At 38.5% G+C, this 21,216-nt stretch overlaps 1 protein-coding gene across 1 annotated transcript; it reads left to right on the top strand.

Moving 5' to 3' along the window:
• The first annotated feature begins 2,107 nt into the window (after positions 1 to 2,107).
• On the top strand, positions 2,108 to 19,348 carry LOC306862750 (hamartin-like). The gene is made up of 22 exons (XM_079405721.1): positions 2,108 to 2,236; positions 4,167 to 4,422; positions 4,570 to 4,673; positions 5,558 to 5,710; positions 5,798 to 5,942; positions 6,155 to 6,309; positions 7,316 to 7,389; positions 7,477 to 7,655; positions 8,009 to 8,127; positions 9,776 to 9,941; positions 10,072 to 10,187; positions 10,468 to 10,579; positions 11,466 to 11,558; positions 11,698 to 12,310; positions 13,929 to 13,972; positions 14,784 to 14,950; positions 15,079 to 15,261; positions 15,403 to 15,513; positions 15,689 to 15,811; positions 15,909 to 16,096; positions 16,232 to 16,405; positions 17,002 to 19,348. Exons 2-22 carry the CDS (start codon positions 4,314 to 4,316, stop codon positions 17,588 to 17,590), a joined length of 3,717 nt encoding a protein of 1,238 aa, XP_079261847.1. The 5' UTR covers positions 2,108 to 2,236; positions 4,167 to 4,313; the 3' UTR covers positions 17,591 to 19,348.
• Positions 19,349 to 21,216: the final 1,868 nt, after the last annotated feature.

The raw sequence follows: 21,216 nt of genomic DNA, 5'->3' as shown, positions 1-21,216 counted from the left end.
ATTTGCCTACTAAACGCAAACTTAAACATCCTGGTGTGGGAACTCATCTCCATAATGATTTAACAACATATTTCAGATATTTGAACAAATACTAGATATTATTTTATATTATATATATATTTTTTAGGTCTATTTTTAGTTTCATATTAGCCCACATCTCTGCTATATACAGGACATTCAGAAAGTTAATTGGATAACAGAGCAATGTGTTAAAAGTTGGAGATATAGCCTATTGCAAAAATATATATATTTGAATGATCTGCTGTCAGTTTAGTCATTTATCCAACTTTGCTTGAACGTACCCCTCAAAATACACACCAAACCTGTAATGTTGGTATCTCCGAATGTTTGCCTACTTTTATTTGCACAGTTGTGTTTTGGTTGCAGCCTTAGGTGTTTTTATGAGATCTTTGATTATTAAAAGCACAACTAGGCTATTATGGCATTGTTTGTAAAACTAGGTGTTTATTTGTTGAGTGTCTGTAATCCTGGTGCGTTGTGCTCCATTCACCACTGTTCATTTACAGATCATTTTATTATTGCCTTGTGCGCGAAATATGGAATCGATTAATGTAACTTATATACGCCTCCGTGAGGATTGCTGGTGAATTGCGGCGCATCTTTAGGTGACTCTTCAAAATATAGTTACATTATTATGTGCCGCAGTCTTTCTTTTCTCTTTCATCTTTTATAAAACTATACTTTTTCTGAAAGCCCTAACTTGCGTAAAGTATATTTAATAATAAATGTTGGCTTTTTTGACAGGCTGCATGGTCCACTCATGATATAACAGATTTTGACTGTCACAGGCTGTTATGAAGGAGTCATGTTATAATACCATCCTCTGCATCTTCTTTTCTTTCGTAATGTGGAGTGATTTAAAACGACAGTGTATTCTCAAATTGAATATAGTTTACGCAACCTAGTTATTATAGACCTACTAAAACCATAATAATATTCGTTTATTGAAATAAAATAAATATCAAAGTGATTTTATTTGCTAATGAAACATCCAATTTACATTTAGTTTAATAAAAATGAATATATAGACGTTCAGCAAAAAATAACCATTGCATAACTAACAGCTAAAATGAACTAAGAATGAACTAAAATGTAATAGCTATAAAAAAAGAACTAATGCAAAATATTTTTAAAAAGCCTATAATAGTATCCTATAAGTGTGCAAGAGACTAAGCAGTAAATTGCATGTATCCAGTGTTAAAACACCCATTCTTGGATTCATAAAATATTTACCAATTTGGTCAATCAGATGAACAAAAAGGCATGGAAAACACCAATGTGAGTGGTGCAAACACTGGTGTTATACTAAATTGTACTATTTTGAGCCTGAGGCAAGACATCGCTTATGGAAATAAATAGAAGTCTGTTGCCATGATGAACCACTAGAGGGACATCTCCACTAAAAAACTGCCTCATCCAGGATATTGCATGCATTTATTATAGGTCAGTTCGCAGAAATAATTTTTCATTTCTTATATTCATGCTCTTTTTGGTAAGTCAGCGTACACAATTAAACATTACTGAAAGATGAGGTAACTGATAATGAGTATAATGTTTGGAAATCATGGATAAGGCTGTGAATGAACCACAGTTTTCTTCTGTTTGAAAATTTGTGATCTCACCCTCATGTGATTACATGATGAAATACACGATGACACAATTGTCATTTTAGGTAACGGGTTTTTCAAATTAATTTATTAACTTATTATTTTGTACTTTTAAACGTAAATAAACAGTTTATTAGCCTATATTTGGATTTTAATCTTAATATCGTCTTCGTCACGCTTATATATTATTTATTTATTTATATACATATGTATGTTTTGGAAAAAAATACTTTTTTCATATAAATAGTTTATTAGCTGGTCAGATTCGGCGTCTGCGCTCACCACCTGAGTCACGCGAAAACCGCATTACAGAGCCATGCATCCCTCCACCCCTCAGAAAAACAACTCTGGGCCTAACTGCAGGATTCTCTAAAACTTTCATGCATGAGTCTTACCCCCGTCACAATTCACTGTATTCATAAAGTATGACTGTTGCTCATTTCTGACAACTGTCACGCCATATGTCAATATTCTGCATCCAGATACAGGCGTGTTTTTGAGCGCTCGGGGATTATTTCTCCTGCACGGTTGCGGATGGTGACTGCGCAGAGAGGGGTTGTGATGTGTTCAAGATGGCGGCGCCCTGTGGAGTGCAGTTGCTCTAACAGGTAAACGGGTTTATTAAATTATGTTTTTTTATGGTGATATCTTTACATCATACGCAGTGACAGTCGGAATGTTAGATTGTCTCGCTCCTCAGTATTGTACGTGCATTACGGAGTCTCTCGGGCGTTTTTTCTGATTTGCACTAAGCTTGTCGATAATAAGGCTCTCTTGGCTGGGACTGTCAGTGTCAGTGAAATAACAGTCCTCAATGATTGTTACAGTTTCGAATTGAATCTCAACAAATCTCCGCGTGCACATGCACGAGTTTAAGAGGGAAGTTGAAATGCACGGGGGAATGTTTTATTTTGTTGGCGCATTTTTTGGAGACAGTCCCGCAGATTCTGGCCATTGTTCTCGCGTTGTTTACGCCAGTGGTCATTTCAACACAGAGCATGCAGCCGAAACCACAGCATCTATCTGCACATGTGTGCTCTGTTATTTTGGCTAAAATACAGACATATGTTGTGGGATTTGCTGCCTTTTTCACGCGCTTGCGCGTTTTAAAACCGAAATCCTTATTTTGTGATCATTGCATATCGGCATTTTTCCACTGTGACTCTTATGTCTTGCTATTTAAGGACTTAGTTACTGTATATTTTATATAGTAACTATATAAATATATATATATATATATATATATATATATATATATATATATATATATATATATATATATATTTTTTTTTTTTTTTTTTTTAAACAGTGCACATTTGTGTATCTCTGTATGGATGCGTAAGTGACACAAAATGAAAGATTTGAGACCGTAACGAAAAGCAAGAGGAAGACATGACAACCTCTTTAAGGAATTAGTTTATGTGGTCCTGAACGTGGCATATAAAGCTTCTTTGTCCTGTTAACTGCCCTGTTTTCTAGTTGGCAGGCACAGCCACAGTTCGTGTTGAGGTCGTCCAGAACTTCATCTTATTAGTGTTTTTTTCCCCTTGCTCTTTGTTTGTGAGCTACGATCATGAAGTTAATCAATGAACATCTTTGTATCTACTGTGCCGAGTGACTGAGGTCAGTTTGCCATCACCTTCCTCTAGATGGTTCTCATCTTCCACAAAGTTCTGCTTATAGCAGTGCTTTGTGTTTCATAACAGCTGTTTGTTTGGTTGAGAGCTAGAATGGTCTCCAGCAAGGAGACGCTGGCCTTTTAGCAGTTGTTCATGTTGCGTGTCTGACTGTCAGCTTGAGGTGTTGGTGACTCATGTTACTGTCAAGATCAAGCTGGTTAGGATGTAGGTTTCGACCCAAATTTGAAGGAAGTTATTGCTGTGAGGATGTGGCAGACCTTTCTTTCAAATACAAAGAAGAATATCTGTTATTACATCTTTTCATGATGCTGAAAATTCAGCTTTGCTGTCACAGGAAAAAAAAAAAAATCATATTTAAAATTGAATTGAAATATAAAACATTAAAACAGTATAAAAGTTACAATTTTAGCCTTTAATATGCTAAGTTATCACTCCTTTCATAGTAAAAATTCACTGCTTAACTTTATAAAAGGTGTGTTGTGTGTGCTTAACATTTTACACACTTCTCTTGTGGTGTGTAGTATATTCTTGTATGTCAAATTTCCCTGGTCTCCTTTATGAATTTTCTTGGACTATAGCTATGCATTGACCTAATGTTGTCAGGCTGGTGTGACAACTGCTAACTTTTGTCATGTCTGTGCAAGAACAGGTTGCAACATGGATCTGTTGGGTTTGTTGTTTACTTGCTTGAAACGGCCAACCCACACCGCCACAGCTGATGTTAATGATGTTTAGAATGGTACATAATTCTGTGGGAATTTTCCTGCACATCTTGCAGTGTTTTACTCACTCTCGATTGGAAAGTTTACTTAAAGGCAGAAACAAGATGTTCTCATGAATATTTCATTGAGACAGGTGTTTCTAGACAAGTGATGAAGTCCTCAAATGTGTCTTGCAGTGGTGCCTGGAGACTGTATCGACGGGTGGTTCAGGGAACCCTCCAGGCTGGACAGGACACAGGACACCGTGAGAGTGAAGTCTGAGAGTCCTTCCCCTCTCCCTAGACTGTTTCAGAGACGGCCGCCTCCGAACCCTCCATACCACCATGTCCAGGGAACAGCTCAACGTGGGGGACCTGCTTCCTCTGCTGGAGACCTCTGACCTCCGCCAGCTGGATGAGATCAAGGGCCTTATCAATGAACACCTCAACACAGGTCTAGCCAAATACTGTTAGCAGAGGCAGCCTCAGGAGCTTTTACCCAGTTTTTAAGCTTCTCTATGTTTGCTACAGGATCCATATTATAATTCCCTGCAGTGTTTTATTGCATGCCTGACAGTCCAAATCGATTCATGTTTTGCAGATCGAGGGTCCTTGCTACTGAACGGCTTGGTGGATTATTTCCTAGAGACCAACTCCGCCCAGGCAGTGCACATCCTGTCCTCAGTGCGGGAGCCACACGATAAGGTGACTGACGGCCCACTGATTTTTCAGTTTTGTTTCTAACACAGTCTAAACTTACTACACAGAAGAGAATGTTTGCAGTCTTTTTCTGAATCTTTTCAGGGTTTCACACTCAATCCATTTTCCCTGAGGTTTTCTGCCAAATTAAAAGCGTGATCGTATAACCTTTATAAATAAATATTAGTAATGTAATTTATGGTTGTACAATAAAGTAAAATATATTTTTTATTATTAAATACTCCAAAAAAAAGTAAATATACTATTATTTCATGCAAATAATGAAATTTTTTGACTTTGTTTAAAAATGACAAGTAGTAGCTTGTGTAAGTTAAGTTATTTTATATCTTTGCTGAAAAGAAGATATAAACTCAAATGCCCACATTTTTCAAGTGTTTCCCAAATCATTCAGCCCTAAAAGCATGGTTCGCGCTCAAAAAAGTCTTCACAGTAAAATAAATAAATAAATCAGGCTTTTAAATGATATTTTTATGCAAATGCATTGCCCTACAAAATCAACCCCAAAAAAATTCCATATTTTTTTTATATCACAAGATCACTGTCAAATTATTCTCAATATCTTGGAGTCCAGATTAGTTCTCATCAAAAATGGAAATATTACATACTTCACCTTTAAAAAGTGTAACCATTGGAGCGTGTGTATAATATGCAACCAGCCTACTTTCTTAGGGTAAAAAACACCTGTGAAATATGAACAAATTTAAGAAGCTTCATTTAAACTCAGCATTAAACTAAAGCATATCAAAATTTCATATTTCTTTCATTTCATTAATATTTAATAACAACAATAAACGTCTAGGGCAGAGAATACATTATCAACCGTTATGAGTCTTGTCTACAATATTACTTGTCTGTTGTCTGTTTCTCAGCACCTTTTTGATAAAATGAATGAATGCATGGCTAAAGCCCTCTGTCGCCTGCCCACTCTTACTCTACTGGGGCACATTGTCCGTAAGCAGCCTTCTTGGATTCACAAGATCGCTCGTTATCCACTGCTGCTATCTCTCCTCAAATGCCTCAAGGTAAGCTGATAATGTGAAAGATCTCTCAGATATGCCTCTTGGTATCTTGTAACCTACAGTATACATATGATAATTTGTGTTTTACAGACAGACACAGATGTTGTGGTTCTGATAACTGGAGTCCTGGTGCTCATCACACTATTACCCATGATTCCCCAAGCTGGCAAGCAGCATCTCTATGATTTTTTTGATATCTTTGGCCGTCTGGCTTCTTGGAACCTGAGAAACTCAGGTAAGAGTAACTAAGCATGCAAGTACTGTATGAGTCAGTTATGCAATATTTTTATCCCTGAGGCATGTATTGAAAGCCTGGATGGTTTAATCTCCCACAGAAATCCAAAAATAATTATGAGGCATCCTATTACAAATGATTTCATTTGTAATAAGATGCCTCATAATATTTTTGGATGGTTAACTAGCTGTGTGATCAATCTCTGTTGACAGGACACGTCCCGGAGGTTTATCTCATCCACCTGCATGCTAGCGTCTACTCCCTCTTCCACCGGCTGTATGGGATGTATCCCTGCAATTTTGTGTCTTATTTGCGCTCCCATTACAGCATGAAGGAGAACATGGGCACTTTTGAGGAGGTGGTCAAGGTGAGCTGTCAGTCATACAGTTGCTTGCCCAGGAGGTTTTCCAAATACATGAGCTTTGATGAAATTCCATTCAATCCATAATGATTTTCCATAGAATAAAAGTAGAAAATGATCAGTAGTAGGGATACGTCAGCAATATATTGATTATCGTCCAATAATATTAGTTGATAGATAGATACATACATACATACATACGTACATTAAGCATATTCGAACATGCTCATTTCCTCATGCTCATATTACTTCTCAATTACCTTTTAACTCCTGTAACAATCAATTAATCTTTAAAACACTAAATTGACACTGTTAAAAATAATATTTAGCAAATCTCGAAAAAAAATTCTTACTTGTATTATAAAACTTTGATGCAACTTGTGGGAGTTAAAATAGTATGGAATTTGAAAATCTGCATTATCTGTTATTAGCCATAACATTATTATCGTTATACAGTACCATTATGAAATTTAGGGTGGTAGCTTTTTTAATGGCTTTTAAAAAAGTATCTTATGCTGACAAAGACTGCATTAATTTGATCTAAAATACAGTATAAACAGTAATATTGTGAAATATTGTTACAATTTAAAATAACTGAAAAATGTAGTGTATTTCCATGTGTCATTTATTCCTGTTATGGTAAAGCTGAAATTTCTGCAGCCATTACTGCAGTCTTCAGAAGTCACATGACCCTTCAGAAAACATTCTAATATGCTGAATTGGTGCTGAAGCAACATTTCTTATTATTAATAACAGTTGTGCTGCTTTGTTAGTGAAAACTGGATTCTTTGATGAATAGAAAGTTTAAAATATAGCATTTATTTAAAATATATGCAGAACATACTGCAAATGTCTTTACTGTAACTTTTGATCAATTTAATGCATTTTTGCCAACCCCAAACTTTTCAGTGGTAGTTTATGTAAGAATTTTATTATGGGGACATCCATAACTTACGGTTAATTAGTGATGGTGTGATTAACTGATGGTGTTTTCGTTGTATTTATGTTTCAGCCCATGCTTGAACATGTCAGAATACATCCCGAATTAGTGACCGGAACCAAGGACCATGAACTAGACCCCAGCCGGTGAGGCAATAATGACTTATGTCACATATTTAAATGCATAAACCATGAGCGTTATAGTCTATAATTTGGTCTCTTTTCTCTCTACAGGTGGAAGAAATTTGAAATCCACGATATCGTTATTGAGTGTGCCAAAGTCTCTCTGGACCCGAAGGAGGCGTCCTGCGAAGAGGGCTATGCCAGCATGCCTGAGCATTTCTGTGCTCATCTACAACAACGTCCGGCTGATTGCACTGCCAGCCCTTACGGCGACTTCCACAGCAGCTACGGTAACGCTCTCATCCTGTACATTTTTAACCTTGCATACAGCAAAATAGCACTTCCTAGTGTTTTTTTTCTATCCAAGAGATAGTGAAGGGCTATATAAATAGATTCTTTTAGAAAAACTGTTTTTCTGCTAGCAACAAGGTCATGAGTTTAGTTCCTAGGGAATGTGTGAAGTGATAAAATGTATATCTTAAATACACAACTGAATAAAAACATTTGCCAAATGCATAAAATGTAATAGGAAATGAAGCTAGACAAGATAAAAACTAACGTGATAATTCAGTCACAGTCTATTTTCAGGCAAACTCTGTTTTTATAGCAGAGGCATGGACATAATTTTTCTGTCCCTTTCCAGGAAGTTCTTCCTCGACTCATTACTCCACCCCTCGTCAGCCTGTCGTCCCTCCCTTGGCCCTGTCCTCTTTCTCAGGGACTCAGCCCCCCTATCACAGCCCCACTGGAACCCGTCGGCAGGTGAGAGTCCACCAAACTCGGAAATCTACAATCCAGTTTTTCGTTTGCAGTTTATAATTTGCTTTAGCAGCCTAGTTCCAATATTGGAGCTTGTGTTTGGAACTACCTGTTTGAATCCAGTGAATCAGTGTTCTGCATATAAACAGATCCGGGTTGGCACACTAGTTTGTGCAACAGCACCAGTACAGGAATCAGCGTCTGCTTCCCTCCTCCCTCTTGTTGTTTGTCAGCTGTTGTCCATAAATCACCCATCCCTGAACCCCTCCCTTCCCACTGCACACCAGAGCTTCCCCTCCTTCTCCCACCATGAATCATCTCCTTGTTCTCCAGGCAGGCTGAGGAGCTGAGAGGAAAGGAGGGGAGAGGTGTTGAGTCATTCCGGTGGGTGTGCAGGGCTTTAAAAAGAGAAAAACATGCCATCTCTTAGCTGACGCAGAAACGGTTGTCTTGGCAATGTGAATGACGGCAGAGCGCTTTCTCCTGGCCTGTCACCTCCCACGGTCAGGACCTTTATTCAGCTGAACCCTCTGCAGACTGAAAACAAACAGCATTGCATTTGTGTTCTAATGAACACATTTGGTCCTATGTTAATGTTTTTCTCACAATTCAAGATTGTTCTCACAATAATGTTGCGATTTGGTAAATCATTTCAGTCACAGAATAGGTAACACTTGTTAACTATTAACTACGACTTTTCCCTCAATAAATTCTTAATTTGCTGCTTATTAATAAGTTGTTAAGTTTAGGTATTGGGTAGGATTAGGGCTGTAGAATAAGGTCATGTAGAATAAGGCATTAATATGTGCTTAGTTAGCACTAATACATGGCTAATATTCTAGTAATATGCATGCTAATAAGCAACTAATAGATGTAACCGTAAAATAAAGTGTTGCCATCATTTCTATTAGGAGTGCATTGATTTGGAAATTAGAGGCTGATGCAGATAACGGTTATTTTAAAAGATAGCAATCAGATTGCTTGTGTTTCTCAAATAGAGTTCAGCACACAACATCTCTCTAAAACATGAAGTTAAATCAAGATGATGATCTCAATATTAAAATAAGTATAAATGGGGTTAGTTCAGCCAAAAATGAAAATTCTGTCATTAATTACTCAGCCTCATGCCGTTCCAAACCCGTAAGACCTTTCTTCATCTTTGGAACACAAATTAAGATATTTTTGATGAAAGCCAAAAGCTTTCTGACCCTGCATAGAGCAATGCAATTGAAATGTTCCCAGACCCAGAAACAAAGTAAGGACATCGGTAAAATAGTCCATGTGGCATCAGTGGTTCAACCATCATTTTACAAAGCTACGAGAATACATTTTGTGCGCAAGGAAAACAAAAATTTTACTTTATTCAAGTAATTAGTGACAGAGTTTTTGTTTGAACTAACCCTTTTAAATGTTGGTTGATTATAAAATATGCAATATTGTTCCATAACCAGTATGGTGCAAATATAACGTGCTTTATTACATTTTTCACTATGCCACATGCTGCTGCAAGATGTACTACACTTTGAAATTGCTGGTAAAAGTTTACATTTTGTGAACTATTTGTTTTGGAAGGATAAAGCATAAATCTATTAGATGCCATCTGATAATCACTGGAGTCTGCATTTGTGTGTGTGTGCTTGTTTATTTATAGAACTCCAGCTGTGAATTTAATGCCACATATGGCTTTAAGGATTCCCTCTGGAGCCCCTCCTCCCAGTGTGGCATGGCTACACCCCCTTCCTCCCGTGGGATGTCACCGAACCCGGAACTGTCCCAGAGTGCCTCTCACCTACCAACCCGCCTCTACAGCACACCTGGTGACTATAATGTCTATGCTTGTTCACAGACAATATTGACATTTAGCATGCAGGCACAGGGAGGCATATCCAGCTCTCCATTTCCTCAGGCACTAGTATGAATTTGGTTTTGCAATCTTCCCTGTGGCAGGTGGTAAAGGCACCCTGTCCTCTAGCACCCCTGCGGCCGCGTCACCTCCTCTTAGCCTCTCCGATGAGTTTGCCCCTGTGTCTATACTTCGCAGTACCGCCAGTCCGCCATGCAAGGTACTTCTGTGGTGCATGACCTTTTGTGTGGATCAGTAGTATTCACTTAAGGGGGTAGTTCACCTAATAATTTACTTGTCAAAAACCTCTATTTTTTAAATTAAAATATGTACATTTGTAAAATAAAAATCAGCGTGATTATAGTTAAAACATTCTAGAATGTTCATTTTTGACTGAAATATCCCTTTAAGCCTTCCTTAACCTTTCTTTGTTTAAACAACTTCAAGTTTGAGAGATTGTTGCTTGTCTGTAGATTCACTACAAGCTATTTTAACTTTAGGATGGTAGACCTTTAGACCACACCAAACCCCTCTTGGTCAGACAGGAGCCAGTCAGACAGGAGCCAGACAGAGAGCTCGAGAAAACTGGACCTGAAACGATCAATCACAGAGGTATGTTACATATAAGAATCACTCAAAACACAAGAATAGTGTTTTGACATAACTAATACATCAGCCTGACATTGAAGTAAATGTTTAATTCTCTTAAAATAATTGTTATAAATAATTCTATAATCTTTTGTCAACATTTTAAAGCACCAAGCAGAATTGGAAGTCGACACTACAACTATAACGATAACTACATAGAGGAAAAACATTGATGAATGACACAAACATTGACAGCCAATCAGAATCCACCTGACTTTAAAAAGTTTGAGCATTTAAAGCAGCAGACAACATAACTGCAGTGCACGCTTATAATAAACAGTTATTATAAGTGTGGTATTGTTATAAGTTGGTTTATATAGTATCATGGGAGTTCACTCTCTCACTTCTACCATAGAATAAAAAAATTAAAAAAGTAATTGCATCTTTTTATCTCACAATTCAGACTGTTTTCTTTTAGAAAAAAAAAATCTTAGAGAAAAAAAATCAGAAATGTGATCTTAACAATTGTGAGATAGAAATTTGAGTTGAACATTTCTGAGGTTACATCTCGCAAGTCAGTTTATTTCTGTAATTGCGAAACTTTTTTGCGCAGTTGCATATTTGTCGCACAGTTCTGACTTTTCTTATCAGAATTCAGAGTATCTTGCAATTCTGAGTTTACATCTCACAGTTCTGACTTGTTTTCACAATACTGCATTTATCTCTTGCAATTCTGAAAAAGAAAAAAGTCAAAATTGTGAGATGAAAAGTTAAAGAATATATTATTGTGAAGAATTACCTTCATGTTTATTCTGTGGTGGAAACGAGCTTCCATAATATAGTTTATAATTTGTGCGAATGGGCTTTTAGATGTGTCATTAAGAATTAAGAAGTCTTTTATCTGACCCAGATGGCAGAGGTGAGAACATGCCCATGACCCTGACTGAGCTCTCTGTGTACATGGAGAAAGAACAACTGAGGATCGAGAAAGAGCGGGAGGACGGTATGAGCTACCCCTTAGTGGTTGTGTGGCCTTTGCTGTATTTTGAGTCGCTTCATACCAGTTGTGTCTTTTCCTGACAGACTAACTAAACCATTAAGCTCTGGAAATATCCATATATAATTTTCTTCCATCCTCTCAGCTGCCATCACAGAGGAGCTTCTGAATTTAACAGAGGAAAAGCGGGATTTGGCTGGCCTTCGTGGCTTTGATTCTCCATTCTTCAGCACCACAGAGACCCTGACCGGAGCGCAAGAGAAACCCCTGCCCTCTTCCATCCTAGGCAGCTCGATTAGAGACCCTCACAACACGATCTCCACACCCGACAAGACCGAGATCACTCCCGGGGACAGAGGCAGAGTCAGCAGAGGCCCATCCCAGGACCATCCCTGGTCCTTCCAGCCAGTGTTCATGCCCATCGAGCACTCAACACACAGCCACCTCCATCGGAGCCCCTCCGCACCAGAGGACGAGGCCCTTAAATACAGCTTTTGCTCCCCAAGCCCAAGCAAGCCGCCACCCCTGCCGTACGAGGCTCTGTTTGACCTGGCCCTGCCTCGGGCGGCCTCTCTCTTCGTGGGGAGGAAGACCTCAGAGATTGTCCAGCGAGTAGCCTTGGAGAGGATTCAGAGAGGTGACGTGGGCAAGCAAGGTGAGGAGGGGGGTGTTGAGGGGGCTGTGTCTGCCTCCCCCTTGGAGGTGCTGGATCGCCTCGTGCAGCAGGGTGGTGACACCCATGACAAAGTGTTAAAGAGGTAAGCCTTTTGCTTTCACTGTTAACTCTTGTTATTGCCTGTGGTCACGTGGCTTGGTGAGTGTTAAAGACCTGAGCTTACAATCAAAAGGTTGTAGGTTCGAAACCCAGCAAGGCATTAAAGTTAGTTGTTTCTGTTGTGTCACACTTGAGTAAGGCACTTAAAGGGATAGTTCACCCTAGAATAAAAATGGTCACTCTTGGTTAATGTAAATAAAGGCCTAAATGTAAGCTGTTCATCATATAAATGATTGTATCTCTTCACAAGGCTTGGATTAAACTGCTTGGATTTATGTGGTTTTGTTTTGCAACGCATTCATAAACCTTTTGAATCTTCAAAGTTATGTTTACTTGGCCTTTCAATGGAGGTACAGAAACATCTTAAGTTTCATTAAGTAAAAATATCTTAATTTGAGTTGTGAAGATTAACCAAAGTCTTATGAGTTTGGAGTGACAAGAAGTGTAAATGATGACACAATTTTCATTTTTTGGTGAAGTATTACTTTAACCACAGTTTGCCAAGTATCCACCAAAAGTATGACATGACAAAATCAGCCAATCAAAACATACTTGAGTAATATGGGGAGAGAGAATGACATTTCTCACTCATAAATGCAATTTTCTCAGTCATTCATGTGCTCAGATCTCGTAATTATGATATTTCTGACTCCACACAAAGGGCACATTAGCAACATGCTAACAGCCATCCGGATCATCTTAACCACCATATAGTGAGATGCCATCAACCATCCGAAACACCTTGACAACCTAACAGACTAACAACCACCTGAAAACACCTTAGCAATCATCTGGAATGACCACATTGCTACATGCTAACAACCAACTGGAATATGCTGTAGCCATGCTGGAATGCTGTAGCAATCAAGTAGCAACTTAATAACAAGCTCTCAGAACTCCTTTTTTGTGATGAGGTGGTTTACACACAACAAGAATAACTCCAGTTTTTAGATTTAATAGTTTAATTTACTTTTCAATTTCTGAACTAGAAGACTTGCTCAAGGGCTACTACCCTTACAAAATTAACCATGGTTTCATTGTAGTAAAAGTGTAGTAACCATTTGTATAACCGCAGTTTTACTACACATACCATGGTTAATCTGTGGTTAGTGTAGCAAAACCATGGTTAATTTAGGGTTACCAAGGTTTAAATATAGTTTTTTTAATTTGTAGTAAAACCATGGTTAATGTGTAAATATGCTCTGTGGCTCTTTTAGGAAGAACTGGGTCTGACTAGTTGCAGATTTGCCCACTAACTCGCTATCACACAGAAACAACTGTCTGCATTGTCCCGTGTCACATACACTGCCACGCAAATCAGTCCACAGTGCAACAGCAGAGCCTGTGTTAACAGAACACAATCAGAGCTCTTTCTCTCTCCTCCTGCCCTGCACAGGCTTTACTAGAAGACACATAATTGAGTTGGGTTACTGGGCTCACACAAATTGAAGTGTTTTGGCTCTGGTCAGAGAGGGTTCTGTGTGGAAAGGCTTCCTCTGCCAGAAAAGCAGTGTGTCCGAAATTGTCACATTGCCACTGACCTTGTTGATCCTGTGTTTTCTCCCTTCCTTTTCTTCCAACATTTTCGCAATTGCTCTCAGATTGCCCCTGCCAAGCAAGTCAGCTGACTGGACACACTTTGGAGGTAAACAACATTACATGAGCACACATTCGCTACTTGTGGAAAATAGTTCTTTCAGAGTACAGAGAAACAATTCTGTTTTCAGCAAGGGGATAAACATTTAAAGGTTTATTAAAAGGATAGGGTGCCCACCCACATGACTTTCTTACTTCTGCAAAGTATGAAAAGATATTTTAAAGAATGTTGGTAATCTAACGGATTTGAGACATTTCTCAAAATACCTTTATGTTCCACAGAAGAAAGAAATACATGAGGTTGACAAAATGGTGACAGAATATTTTTGTGTGAAAATAAAATCTTAAAATTGTATATGTTGGTGGTGATGATGTGACAAGTTGATTAATACACACTTTAGTAACACCCCCATTATCTGAAACTTTCAGTTGTGCAATAAATTAATCATAGATGACAAATATACCTATAAATAAATCGTTTTGATTATGTAGTGCTTTATACAATACAGATTTTTTCAAAGCAGCTTCACATTAATAAATGGAAAAATAACACAATCTGTCAAAACTTTATTAAATATGAAAAATTCAAATTCTGCTATAAAGAAGCTCTAAGAAAGACAGTAGTGTCATTATTCAGCTCAGGTTGGTTGTAAAACATGGTAAAACCTCTCCTTTTTCATATTTTGCTTAAAAACAGCTACTTTTAAATGGCTGTCAATGAAGAAAGATGTACTTGCTGGCAGAATGATAAAAATTATAATTATTTATATTATAATTACTTTAATGCTCAAGATTGACAAAGCCCTTACTATTTGAATAATGTATGAGTTATGTAGAAATCTTTAATTTCTCATGCGCAGGTTCTGCTCCTCTGGACGAGCTGCACACACTGCGCAGTCAGCTTCTTCTGCTACACAACCAGCTCCTGTACGAGCGCTACAAGCGAGAGCAGCACGCCGTACGCAACCGACGTCTGCTTCGCCGCATCATCAATGCCACCGCGCTCGAGGAGCAGAATAATGCCATGGTAACCTCAGCTAAGAGCCATGATCTGTGGGACAGCATTCAGTTCGAGTCAAGGCTACCAAAGGCTACCTTGACCACTAGAGGGTGGTAGAAACCAATGCAGTTGATTGTATGTGCTTGTTTGTACAGAAGGACCAGCTGAACCTGCAGAGTGTTGATATCATGTCTTTGAGAGAGAGCCTGCAGGTAGAGCAGCAGAGATACCGGCAGCTCTGGGACGACCGAGAGACTGTAGTTACACGCCTGCACAGCCAGATACGCCAACTACAACAGGCCAGAGATGACTACTACACCAAAAACCAGGAGTTACAGGTGCTAATCAATTTATTCATTTTTCTAAGCTCTAACTTTTTAGGTGTAGAGTATATAATTTAATAGTAAATGAGATGGCCACAACATTGCAGTTTAGAATCAGTTTGATAATTTATTATGCACCTGTGATCCTCCAATCAGAGTAAACTACAGGAATGCCAGACGCGAATAGGTGAGATGGAGGCGGAGCTTCAGAAGGCGAACAACAAGGTGTGCCACACAGGACACCTGCTGAATCAGCTCACTGCCAAGGTAAAAACAATCACCCTCTGTCTCTCCAGCTCCAAAAATAGTGGGTCTCATCTTTTAGTTCATTTGAGTCTATTTTCTGAAGTAAATGATCATTTGTAATTTTGGAGTGAATGGTCCCTTTAAGATTTTGCGCCTATATATCATCATTATCTTCCCCTAATTTGTCATTCTTCAGTTGTCATCGAGTGAAAGTATTCAGCAGCAGTTGAGTTTTCTAAATAAGCAGCTGCTGCTGCTAGGAGAAGCCCATAAACTGTGTGTTCAGGAGCTGCATCAGGCCGGACCAGATACTAGCAAGGTACATTTGAACAAGAAATCCAGTGTCTCTTTCATCTTTGCCATAAGTACAATTTATGACACATTCCTCTCTGTCGTTGTCCTTTTCTCTCTTGTAGGAGGTGCAGATGCTGCAGACATCCTGGGGTAAGGAGACGGAGCGTCTAAAGCAGAATCTGTTACTACAGAGCCAAAAGCTGGATGCTGCTCAGCAGAGAGTGGCAGAGCTGGAGACCCAACTCGCTAAAAAAGAGCACCTAATTGCAGAACAAAAGAAGTTTCTAGAAGATGTCAAGGCTCAGGCTAAGTATGATTTAACTTATTTATTTATTGACACTTTGAAGGACAAACCTTCCCCTCAGTTTTCTGTATAATATACTTTCTTGCTTAATTCCATCATTTCACAATGTCTCACAATCTTTCATATTTGCCTTCTACTCAGAGGGGAACTGCAGGCCTCCGAGAGCAGATATCAGGCACAGAGGCGGGTAACTCTGGCTCTGCAGACTGAGCTACTGCAGCTCTACAGCAGGCTGGAAACTGAAGACTCCTCTGCCACTGCTTCAGCCTTACCAGCAGAGGGTGCCACTGAACCCCGCTGTTCCACCGAGCCCAGGTAGAACTGATAACTAGTGTCATTCAAATATAAAGACATTTGAAACAAAGATATCGTTATCCCGTTCAGCATGCTACTACTTCTGCGTTTGTATGATTTTATGATATGCAGTTTGTGCTGTTGGCACTTTCCATGAATAGGGTACCATGTCAGACTTTTACATCTTAAATTTGCATTCTTTTTTTCTTTATGGCCACCTCATTATGAGATCTCAAAAGTTTGGAAACAAAATTAATTTAAATTTGAAATGTTTTGACTGGTGCTGTATATGTGTATGATTTAGCTTAAATGAAGCTGTCATTCAAATATTGCTTGCTTTTAAACTAGCTGTTTTTCATGCTATGTTAATTTTATGTAATAGCTATATGACTTACATCTAATAATTGTCTCTCCAAATAACTTTTTGCCTTTTGCCTTAATTACTTAAAAAACAAAAGATAATAGGACACTGATTTGTTTCCTGTTTTTGTGGTCGGTTATAAATGGGTCTGTTTGTGGGTTACATAATTATCATTCATTCTGTTTCATTCTTCTCTCTCTCTTTTTTTTCATAAAGTTCTTACGATTGTGATTTTTGTGTGTTTCTGGCGTCACAGTGTCATAGTGGTGGATTGTGCAGTAAAAACAGCCACCAAAGAAGACGGCAAGTCACCTCAGTCTCCACGTGGCAATGGCAGCACTTTATCACCAGCGCAGCCCAAGGCCAGCTCTTCCCCGGCCAACTCTCTAAACGGCAATCGAGACACTCCCCCACCTGTCCTAGTGGAACCACCCCCTCACCGTCCTCATTCCCCGCTGGGACCACCAGGACCTTTGGTCCCTTCTGACACCCCACTCACTGTAGGCTCCTACCCCAGCACCAAGAGCTTTTTGGGTATGCGTGCAAGAGAGCTATTCCGCAACAAAAGCGAGAGCCAGTGCGATGAAGACGAAGCCCCACCTCCGCGTCTCACTGGCCTATCACAGGGCCTGAAAACTGAGCTCTGCGTGGAGCCGACAGCGAAGAGTACATCCAGCTCCACTGCTGCACAGAGCTTCACGCTCATCACATCTGCTGAAGAAACCCGACCTGATGCTCAGAGAGCCAAAAACCATGACACGTTCGGCTCAAGATGCCCAGAGAGGCCCAGGCAGCAACCGTTAAGGATTATGGACTATAACGAAAGTCATCAGGAGCACAGCTAAAGTTATGGAAAAATCGTGAAAGAGAGAGAGGTAGAGGATGGAGAGATTTAGATTATTATAGCGTAAGGCAAAACTCTTTCAATTTTCAGTGTTATTTGTCCCATTTTCACAAGCCGACAACAGGATTTGGAGCTAATAAATCAGTAAAACCCTCACTAAGATGGGACAAGTGGAAAGAATAGACTAAACCAACATATATAGAAGTGGTCACAAAATGTCTTTTAGTAACCCCACTGCGTTATTCACCAGAAATGTCACCGCTGCATCTTTTTATTTGTTGTTTTTTGCTAATTTATCTGCTCCCTTTAACCAAGTAACTGTTGCAGCACGTGGAAACTTTGCATTTAGGTTTTTAGAAGCAATATAAGTTGATTCCTTTGTAGTAATGGTACAATACTAACACGGTACACCCTCACAGCTCACCTGCACAGAGATGAAAGTGTGTGCTTGGATGCCAGGAGGCGGATGGTCGGTTGGATGGTTGTCTTGTGCCAAGCAGGAGTCAGTGTTTTTTTTTTAAACCATCAGGTTTTACCTTTCAGACATGTCAAGTGCATTTTCCTGTGCTCAAATCATGTTTATCTTTACTGTGCGTGCATGCGAGTGTTGAAAATGATGGCCTGTATCCCAGACTTGATTCTGGGTTAAATTGCACTATAAGTTGTTACTGATTATGGAAAAAAATCCGTTACAGTCTTGGACTAGACTAAATCTGGATCCGAAAAATGATACCGCCACAACGAGAGGAAGGTTCGACATGTTTTTTTATATTTTTTAATTATTTATATTTGTGTCCTCTTCTTCTTTCTAGCTTTTCAGGTATTACCAGTGCTTTTAAAAGTTATAAAGCAATGTAAACGAACAACAGCCGTAGATTCTGATCATTACCTACAACTAGTCAAACCTTATAAATCCTAATCTTCAGTAATCTCTATAAAACATCGTAAGTAATATCTATATGATCTAGTGACCATTTTGAAGCCTTATCCTAATAATAAATAAGTCTAATAAAGAAGTCAGACATCAGTCAAGTAATTCGCTTTGACGATACTAACCTTCTGTCTCAAGCTCAGTCATCATATTCGCTCAACTCAGTAGGTAACTGATAATAGTATGGATGATCTGTCTTTTACCCTCTCACTTCAGCGCACTTCAATGGATATTATTAAGTTTGCTTTCTCAATGCCAAATACCTTCAATAAGACAGTGACAGTATTCTGTAGAGCTTATATATACTGGTTTTTGTTCTATTATTCAAGCACATATATTCTTAGAATACCACATATCAGTTTGAGGGGGTAAGATTTGATTTTGTCGAGCCGAAAGTATGTGGACTGTAGCGATGAGAGCTGTACGATGCCGAGTAGACACTGAAAAATATCTCCAAATTTCTACAGAATGGCCATGTTGATTGTCAAATGTCATTTAGAATTGCGGATGGGGTGGTCATACTCAAATTGTTCCCAAATCCTGTTGTCCCCTTGAAGTCTCTGCTGTTCCTTCTGCCTTGCTATCTAGAGCATGTACAACAATCCTCTTTTAATGCCAACAACAGGAACTATGACTTAACAAGATACAAGGTACAATCAGCATGGAATGAAAGGAACGTAAGAATTCGAGCTCCTTTGCTGGAGATGAAAGTTCTGGGGTTTGTTGGGGGAGGAAAGGCAGGGTCGGTTGGAAAAGGTTCTTAAAGCAGTTGCTTGTGTTAACTGTGAATTACAAAAATAAAATCGTCTTCAATGTTTTGCACTACAGATTTGGGGTTGTCTTGATTATTTTCCTCCTTGATTAATTTCGCTTTGATGTCTGGAATGGAAATGAAACACAATTTGAGGCCTACAAACTACGCTGGCAAGAAAACCACTTCCGTGGCTGCCAGCCATAATTATTTGAAGATGATTTAAATGGGTAATACTTGTTGACAAACAATAACCATTTGAGTTTTTAGGTATATGATTATTATTTGTGCACACTTAAGTCACTTAATATGTATGAATTTCATTCTATTTTAATTACAAGCATTCTATTTTATTTTTCATTGGAGCTCAATACAGCATATTAAAATAATTTATATATAAATTAACAAGCAAAATATTTATTTTTCTTACAGGATTTACTTCATCATATACGAGTTGAGCCACTATCGTCTGTCTTTAGGTTTGACATGTTTATTAATATAAAAATTCCCCCCCAAAAGTTCTCCTTTTGTATTCCACAGATGAAAAACATATTAATTTCTGGATGAATTTTTCTTCAAGTTCCAAATACGTTTAGAATCAGTTTAACAATCTCTCTCCCACCTGAAGACATTTGAATTATTATTACTAATATTACTATTATCATTGCCAAAAAAAGGCAAAATTAATAGTATTTTTTGTTTATAAAAATCGCATGATCGACCACTAGAGGGCACTGTTGCTCTTGATTATCAACCATCAATCAACAGGTGTAGTATTGACTCTCCTGAGCGTTATGGCTCAAAGCATATCTACAGATTAGCATGGGCGTTCATTCGAGGTCAAACGATACATTGCATGCAAGTTTTTGCTCTTCCCTGGGAAAAAACGTACAGTTCTGTAAGATTCAGTCGATGTCCTCCTAATTGAGGAGGGAAACAATGTACAACAGCTTGCTGGTTTTAGCTGGTCTGGTCAGTTGGTTGGTTGATTTTTAAAGTGCTTTGAGTACATTACAGCAGGTCAGCCTAAGAAAAATAGCCGATGACACTAATCTACCACTACTATATCCTATCATTTTAGACTAGCAAATGGGGTTGAATTTTTTTGTTTTTATCTCGCCAGCTTTTTTTTTTATTATTTGAATTATTTATCTACATAAGTAATTTCCATACACCTAAGCTCGATGTCAAAATATTATATATCAGTGAAGTCTGTGAACCGAATGGAGTTCAAACATCTTACATTTTCTGTAGATAGTGAGTGAGTGACCTAAACATACGGCACATATAGTGCAGTTATTCCCTCTCTGCGCGTCTTGTTGAAATTCAGTGGCAGAGCGAAACACGACGAGAGCTGCTACAACTGAGAAAGTAAGATTAGTTTATCAAACGTGTGCATATGTACGACTATTTCATGACTGAGTAAAAAAAAACTTATGTTTAATTTAGCAGTACTCTGAGGGGTCAGGGAAACTGATGCAGAATAATTGGACGCAGAGGGAATCCATACCAATTTGTGATTTCAGAATCTACTTGAGAAATTAGATGTCAGTGCAAATATGAAATTGCTCCTCAATGTTTTCAAAGATTGTATTAAATTTTAAGTATAAATCTTAAGTATTCACAGCAAAGGGATTTCTCTCTTTGCCAACTTGAAATGCAACCCAGTGAAATTGTCAGGACACAGGAGGAGGCAAGCCGTGGAGTTAAAACAGTGCCATGCAGTCATGATTGGGCTATAAAGAGTATTTTTATTTCATTATTTCTCCGTTTTCTCTTGAAAGTGCTGTAGATTCCTGGTATCAAGGGCTCGTCTTTATTTTTTCATGCATTTGAAAATTATAATTAAAGGATAACTGCATCCAACTGTGAAAATGTGTGAAATACTTCCAGTATTGTAGTAGCATATCTAGGTCTTGGGCATAATTAGAAGCCCAGTTAAGGC

This window comes from Barbus barbus (genome assembly GCF_936440315.1).
Source record: "Barbus barbus genome assembly, chromosome: 43".
NCBI lineage: Eukaryota > Metazoa > Chordata > Actinopteri > Cypriniformes > Cyprinidae > Barbus > Barbus barbus.
Note: the sequence above shows the minus strand (reverse complement) of the source record. Positions and strands in the feature narration are given on the sequence as shown.